This window comes from Physcomitrium patens, chromosome 6 (assembly GCF_059467195.1).
Source record: "Physcomitrium patens ecotype Gransden chromosome 6, ASM5946719v1, whole genome shotgun sequence".
In the NCBI taxonomy this organism is placed as follows: domain Eukaryota; kingdom Viridiplantae; phylum Streptophyta; class Bryopsida; order Funariales; family Funariaceae; genus Physcomitrium; species Physcomitrium patens.
Window position 1 is genome coordinate 10,961,347 of NC_143415.1, and position 7,111 is coordinate 10,968,457.

A 7,111-nucleotide genomic window follows, 5' to 3' on the forward strand; every position below is an offset into this window, starting at 1 on the left:
TTTAGATAGTTATTCAAACGTATATCAAAGTTCTTAAGAATTTGGTTACCAAACAATATTTAACAAAATACATTGATAATTATTCAATAATTAACTTTATATTGTATATTGATTTGGGTTTTATATAAATTCTATATTAAATAGATAAATAAATAAATACTTCTTTTAGACTATTTGTTGTATTAGAAGTAGCTATAGACTCAACAAAAATGGAATATACATTAAAAATATATTTACCTATCATATATTTATGTTTTTTTATTAAAAAATTAAGTTTTTGATATAATTATTTTGTAATTATACATGAACTTGCAAATAAGCGTAATTATAAAAGTAATACACACTTGAAACAAATATACATATAAAGAAGTAATAAAATATTTATTTTATAAGATCAAAGATAAGAATTAATAAATTTAAGCATAATTATAAAAGTAATACACACTTGAAACAAAACACAAAATCCAAATGCTATGTGACTAAATTTAATATTAAAGATGTTTTTTTTACTCTTGTATACTATATATAATATAGAGAATTGTACAATACTACTTTCAAGGAAGAGACCAAAAATTAAATTCTGCATTAATATCTGCTATGATGTTAGTGTCTTGCAATACATACAACATTACAATAGTAACTTTTGTGTGATTTAAAACACAAAAGGAAGTAGAGATACAATAATATTAAACCAAAAAAAAAAAAAATCAAAAAAAAAATCAACAACAAACCACATATCCATTTTTGCAAAGCTATCTGTGTCAACTCTAATGTTATCTTCACCTAAAATGTCTACAGAGCAAAATTCAAACACATTTTTACAAGATTAGACTAAATGCACAGTAGTACCATTCCATCCTCTACTTGGCAATGGCTATCCTAGATGAAGTTCCCACTGTCTGTCCTTGCCCCCTAGCAGCCACCCAACCTGACCAAAATACAAAATGTTTTGCTAACTACCACACCAATCTATTCTATGGTGTAACTTGATATCACCCACCCTTTGTTCATGTTTCAATTCTCATGGAGGAGCGGATGGATGAATGAAGGCAGGGCGGCAACGAGTGAGGAATCCATCCATCCGCTCATCCATCCATCCATCCGCTCATCCATCCATCCATCTGGTTCGCGCAGACCCTGCGCACATTCATGTGGACCCAATTGTCCCACCGCCGGAAATGATCTTGGTCGCACCAGAAGGAAGACCCAACAATACTCGCCTTCGTCCCCCTTTTGTGGCGCCATCGCATCGCGTCGCAGGTTTCACTTCCCCCTTCGTCCACGTCTCTCCACCCAACTGTTCATACAGCCCCCCTACCTGTCGCTACCTGTGAGGGTGAGTGAGAGCTCCGGCGAAGCAGAAGCGCGAGGAGATGATGTCGAATGAGATCGGTGTGCAGGACAATTACGGATGTGAGTGCGTTACTCGTTCGAAAAAGTGCCCATCTCGACATTGAGCTTGGTGGTGGTGAAGGGATTGGGGTTGCCACGGCTGTCTTACGACCGATTTCGTAGTGTCGCAGGTGTTGCTGGTTTTGTTGCTTGAGGGGTGGGATTTGCTGCCTTGTGAATTCCGGGTGAGGTTTGGATTCTTGTTTCGTTGGAATTCGGTTCCCCCGATCAGGGAGGGATTGTTCAGCAGGTTTTGTCATTTCTTTTTTCTTTTTTATTTGAGGATGGCGCAACTGATGTCTGCTCCATGGATCGCTTGCGGGGCGGTTAGGTTTGATAGCTGTGAGCACAAGAATTCTAGAGGTTTCAGGAATGGGTGGAATGTAGGTGTGAGTCGGCCTCGAACAGATTTTTTAGCGACGTGTGAGGTCAGACCTAGCCTTTGTTCTCGTAGAAGTAGCTCTCGGAGTGGTTTGCGATTGGTTGAAAGTCATCAAGGGCGAGACGAGGTTGGGGTGGTGGCCGGGCTGATAGAAGAGACGGAAGAGACCTTGATTTCAGAGGGAGCGGGTGGCGATGGCGTGGCTGTGGTTACGGCGGAGGCGAATGTAGATTTAAATGTGGATGATTTGGGGAACAACACGCGGAAGGTGGAGGCTACAATTGCAATCCAGGCTCCGTTAGAGGCAGTGTGGGGAGTGTTGACAGATTATGACCACCTGGCCGACCATATTCCGGGGCTTGCTGAAAGCAGTGTGCTACAGCGTCGGTCTAACGGAGCTCGCCTTAAGCAGGTACTCATCTTACCCAATCCCTTCATCAGAATATTAATTTCTTTGTCAGGTGTCCATGGAGGAATACATTTTGCAGCACGGCTCCTCTGGTCTTCAATTCTTTTCCTCAGGCTCTGCGACACCTTGCAGGCTATTCAAAACGTAATTGCTGCTGGAATCAAATGCAGTGGAGAGAGTTAATGGTTAAATGTTGGGACAACTTACGGGACGACAGTGCCTCCTCACTTCATTTAATACTAACGTAACACTACTGCACTTGGAAGTAATTAAGCGATCCCCTTGGGCAAATGTCTTTGATCGTTGAATTCAATGAACACGAACCATCTGCATTTTAATCCAGTTATCGGGTTTGGGTTTCTTACTCAATTTCTGGTTGCCCATTCTGTCGTTTGCAGCATCGCTTGTCACAAATGGACAGAGGAATGCCTTATAATTGTTTTTAGAGAACCCTAATTTTCATACATGCTAGTGCATACAATGTTGATATGTGGATATGTAACAAGCTATAGTTTGTGTGGCTGTTCTCAGCTATCAAAATTCCTTTCTTGAGTAAACGATATGGAAATGTGGGAAACAGATTGGACAGAAAAATTTTGCTCTGGGAGTGAAGTTCAAAGCTAAAGCTGTGGTAGAAGTCACTGAGGAGGCTGCTCAAGACTTGGATGATGGCACACTACGGGACTTACATTTCGAAACTGTGGAGGGGGATTTCCAGGTTTTCAAAGGAACCTGGCGTATGCTTGAGGTTTGTCCTCCTATAGCCCTCTTATCTGCATACATCTGTCGGCTTCTCTCAGTTTTCCCTTTATCGTTCTGTATACCTGCAAAATAAGTCTCAAACACAGTGATGCAATCCTGTCGCTAAAATCACCCTCAAAGTGACGATTGGTGTGCACAGAAGTCGTTGGAGAGCAATGATGCTAAAGTAGAGACCTACTTATCGTACATCCTGGAGGTACAACCAAAGCGTTGGATGCCTGTGGCGTTGATCGAAGGCGTTCTAGGTCAAGAGATCACTTGTAATCTTATCTCTGTCCGGAACGTTGCGTTGCGAATTCACAACTCACTGTAAACATCCTATGCATAGGTGATAAACGCTGTAAAAAATTTACAACTTTGTATCGATAATGATGTCCAGCACGTGTTTTGTTTTGAATGAGTAATAGTATGTACCATACATCCGTTCAACTGTTTCTGAAACCTGGAAACCTGACGGAGTTCGTGAGTAGAGTGTACATTCTCAGGGACTCCTTAAGCATTCTAATGCTCTTTAGTATTGGTTAAACGACACTCGTTGAACTTAGTGGTTTTCATTAGCTTAAAGCACTCTGTACCGTAGGAAAGATGATCAACAAAGACGATGCAAAATTTCAGGGGAACAATTGTTGCTTTTTTATGCTGTAGTTCCTGCAAAGCTCTCTGCGTTGAGCGGCTTATGCATACGCTGGGGGTTTCAATGGCAGTTCATCAAGCATTAAAGTGGCTTTCAAATCATGATATGTCGTGAGTGGTCTGGGCCTCTACTCCTGCTTTGAGGTTTCTATATTTTTCTAACCCTTGGATTGGATCTAAGAGTTTTGAGTGATGTGCGTGTGATTAGCAGCGCTGATGTGTTGAGCGACGAGCCTTGGTAGAAGTTTTGAAGTTGTGGATTAATGGCAAAAGTAACCTCGTCCCAAACTGAAGCTCTTGTATGAGCAAATCAGTTGCCTCAATATTCTATGAAACTGAATGAAGCGACAGGAGGATCCTCTACTCCAAGGGGTTCGGAGGATAGGTCACCAAAGTTGGAAAATTTTCAGTTATTAACATCCAACTGGTGATAATCACCACTATGTTCCTGAAAGGTTGGTAATGAGCTTTAGTCGAATGGGTTTCCGAAACTGAAACCTTTTGAAACTTTGTAGAATTAAGCCTCCTGCTCTGGGACCTCTCTTAGTAGTTACTATTTTATTATTCTTGCACCAGTTCCTTCTCTTGACAGGATCAAAAAGCCTTGTTTTTCAAGTTGTAAGAGACACACATTTCTGTAATATTAGTAGTTGCATTGGGTCATGCTCAGTATCCAAGACTTATCTACGTTGGAAGTCGCCATATGCCTTCAACCCTGTTTTAAGTATGACTTCGTGGCGAAGTGGAACAATATACCCGGTACATAATGCACACAGAAGAGGATCCAAGACCTGCACCCAACACCAACCCTGGGATATAAACGTGAAGTTCACTGAATTTGGTTTCAAAATCCGTGCGAGGATCTTCAGGTCGCGCAGTCGGAGGCAACATATTCGCAACATCTCATCGACCTGGAATGTTGAACTTCTGAATGTTCCGAAAGTCGAGCGCAAGGAGCTGTGATTTTTGAGGTATGCGTCAAGGTTGACTGTTATGGGATGGACCATAAAGCAGCTGCCACTAAATGCTGCGAATTGAAGAAGTTGTATTTCTGCAGAAAGGTCAACTTATTTTAAGATGCAGGAAGTCTACCATTCAAGTTATTACTTGAGAAAACTATCCATGTGAGTGTCGTTGCCATTGGAGCGACGACGTCCGGACGTTTGAAGAAAAAGCAAAGTGTCTTTTATATATATAGATATGTATATATTGTAAAACCCATAAGAGTATTATTTCATTACATGTAATAATGAACATCTCACTATATAATGCATCATTTGTGTAAAGGATGAATGTAAGTGACCATATCCATCTTCTTGGAGCCTGTGCATACTTGAATTGAATAGTACTGCCCTCAACTAAATCTAGCTAGGAAAAGTAAGATGTAGGTTTTAAAAATATGATGATCTTAGAAAATAGGTCAAGCAGCCATCTTGGGAAAAAAGTCAAAGGTATAAGCAAACTCTCTTATTTTTTGGTGTTTTCGATATTAAGGCATTTTCACTGATCAGAATCATTACAACTAAAATTTTTTTGCCCAAACATCTTGAAGTACACAAGCATCGACATAATTGAACATGTGAATGTTTTCCAACAAAACTCACACACAATTTTTTAAACTTAATGATTTCATTCAATACAAAATCAAGAAGTCATAATTCCAGTACAACTTAATTAATTTGTATTTTTAGCATTTTTTTGACTAATTTTTTTTTTTGTTTTTTTTGTTTTTTTTAATTTCTTTATTGAAATCTTGTATTGTATTATTGTTTGTAGTGTAAACTTGAGTTTGTATTCTGCATCCACACAAGAAACAAATTGAACTGTGTTGCTGATTTTGGTTTATTATCTTACAACTAATAATTTAAAGACCAATGTAATTTATTCTAAACACTAATGTTCCAAAAAGACTAAATTTCACTATTATAAAAATTAATACAAATGATACTAAATGCCTTTTAGAGTGGTAACAAAGTTCAATGAAGTAGAGCTCTCTTTTATTAATTTCTTTGTTTTTCTGTCTTTCTATAGACATTGATTACATATATAAACTATTATTACAATGTTCAAAATAAAAAATTCAGTAAATTTCGTGTATAAAACAGGAGAGACTTTTCCAATGCATCCTTGTAGTCAAATGCTGGTCCTTGTGCTTGCATTAGAAGCACACCACCAGGAAAAAGTAACTGTAAGATTATGTTGATGGAATGAGACCTATTTACATTGTTGCATCCAAAATTGCTTCTCTATATTTTGAGATTGACTAATTGCATGCTACTTAGGAGTTCACTTTCAACTCCATTAGTTGTGTGAAGGCATTGTTGCACACATTGCATGATAATGAAGAATCCATAGAAGACTGAGAAGTGGAATACTACATGTTATTGCAAACACTTGACTCAATGGGTTGTCATGTTGGTTGTTGGACGACTTTGGATGTGTACCGTTGTGACCTATGGCCTTTTCTAGGGAATTTTAGCCTTTCTTAGCAAGTATATGAGATCCAGCAGTAGTTATGGATGGATTGCATGTAGAAGTGATCTGTTGTTCTAACTAAACATGGAGTGCTAATCCTGAAGAAATTGTGTACTTGGTCAGATGGCTGAATCTCAAGTCTTCAATATCTTATGATAAAATATCTGTGGTCACTCGGCTATGAATTCAAACAAGCATCCTTACAATGTTTTGTTATCCTATAATCTTTGATTGAGCTAATGGAATTGTAAGAATTCATCATAAAAAACATTCCATACATATAATTATTTATGGAAGTCTTCTTCATCATGCCACTCATCACAATTACGATGTTAACATTTTTATCACAATTTGCCATAATTTTAACTCTGTGACACCATGTCATTGGATTTCAAGCATTACCATTGTTTTCTTTCTCAAAGCTCTAACAAATTTTGAGTGCGTCTAGTGATACAATTGCAATGTGGAGAAAAGAGTTGACAAAAGTAAAGAAGGCTTCATTCTTGCCTCTATATATACTATCTATCTAGGATCTATGTGGCAACATTCTATAAGACATCCAAAAGCATATTGACTTTGCATAACATTCATACCTCCAATACAATCACCAAACATTGAAAGTCTCTTTCCAAGTCATGATATCAAATGCATTGTATCTCACTATCTATTTAAGAGAGAATATGTTATTCTTGAAGTTCTTCATCCCTATTATATTGTCTTAAAGGCTATGATAATTGGAATGCTAGCTGTTAATTCTCCATCTTCTTAACGCCACAATTATATAGAAATTACAAACATGGACAAAAAATAGAATACAATCTTTCCTAAATTATATTTTTTTTATTGCAAAGGTTTGTTATCTTTGATCTTAGTTTTGATAGATGTCATTGATAAAAAGCTTTAACCTTTTCTATTACATTTATAAGATTTTTTGTTGGCTCCCACGTGCATTTACTTATATCATATGTGCACCAATGAATAAGATATTTCAACCTATGTCAATGTTGCCTTCAGTCTAAAACTTCTTCTACCTCAAATTCTTGATTATTATCCACTTT

The 7,111-nt window shown here is 37.8% G+C and overlaps 1 protein-coding gene across 7 annotated transcripts; it reads left to right on the forward strand.

Moving 5' to 3' along the window:
* Positions 1–1,230: 1,230 nt before the first annotated feature.
* On the forward strand, positions 1,231–4,876 carry LOC112284046 (uncharacterized). 7 transcript variants are annotated; one of them, XR_016503326.1, is made up of 5 exons: positions 1,231–2,186; positions 2,764–2,931; positions 3,085–3,273; positions 3,591–3,689; positions 3,787–4,241. XR_016503326.1 is itself a non-coding variant. In XM_024523549.3 (4 exons), exons 1-3 carry the CDS (start codon positions 1,677–1,679, stop codon positions 3,256–3,258), a joined length of 852 nt encoding a protein of 283 aa, XP_024379317.1. In that variant the 5' UTR covers positions 1,231–1,676; the 3' UTR covers positions 3,259–3,273; positions 3,787–4,876. The 7 variants fall into 7 exon arrangements, 5 of the variants coding, with proteins under 5 accessions (XP_024379317.1, XP_024379316.1, XP_090107361.1 ...); XR_016503325.1 differs by having other exon boundaries at positions 3,790–4,241; XM_024523549.3 differs by lacking the exon at positions 3,591–3,689 and having other exon boundaries at positions 3,787–4,876.
* Positions 4,877–7,111: the final 2,235 nt, after the last annotated feature.

What these genes read in the sequence shown, in the direction of transcription:
- LOC112284046 (XM_024523549.3), top strand. Translation starts at nt 1,677, where the DNA reads ATGGCGCAACTGATGTCTGCTCCATGGATCGCTTGCGGGGCGGTTAGG. An exon ending in ACGGAGCTCGCCTTAAGCAG is followed by an intron (nt 2,187 to 2,763) that starts GTACTCATCTTA and finishes TGTGGGAAACAG; the next exon opens with ATTGGACAGAAAAATTTTGC. An exon ending in GAACCTGGCGTATGCTTGAG is followed by an intron (nt 2,932 to 3,084) that starts GTTTGTCCTCCT and finishes TGGTGTGCACAG; the next exon opens with AAGTCGTTGGAGAGCAATGA.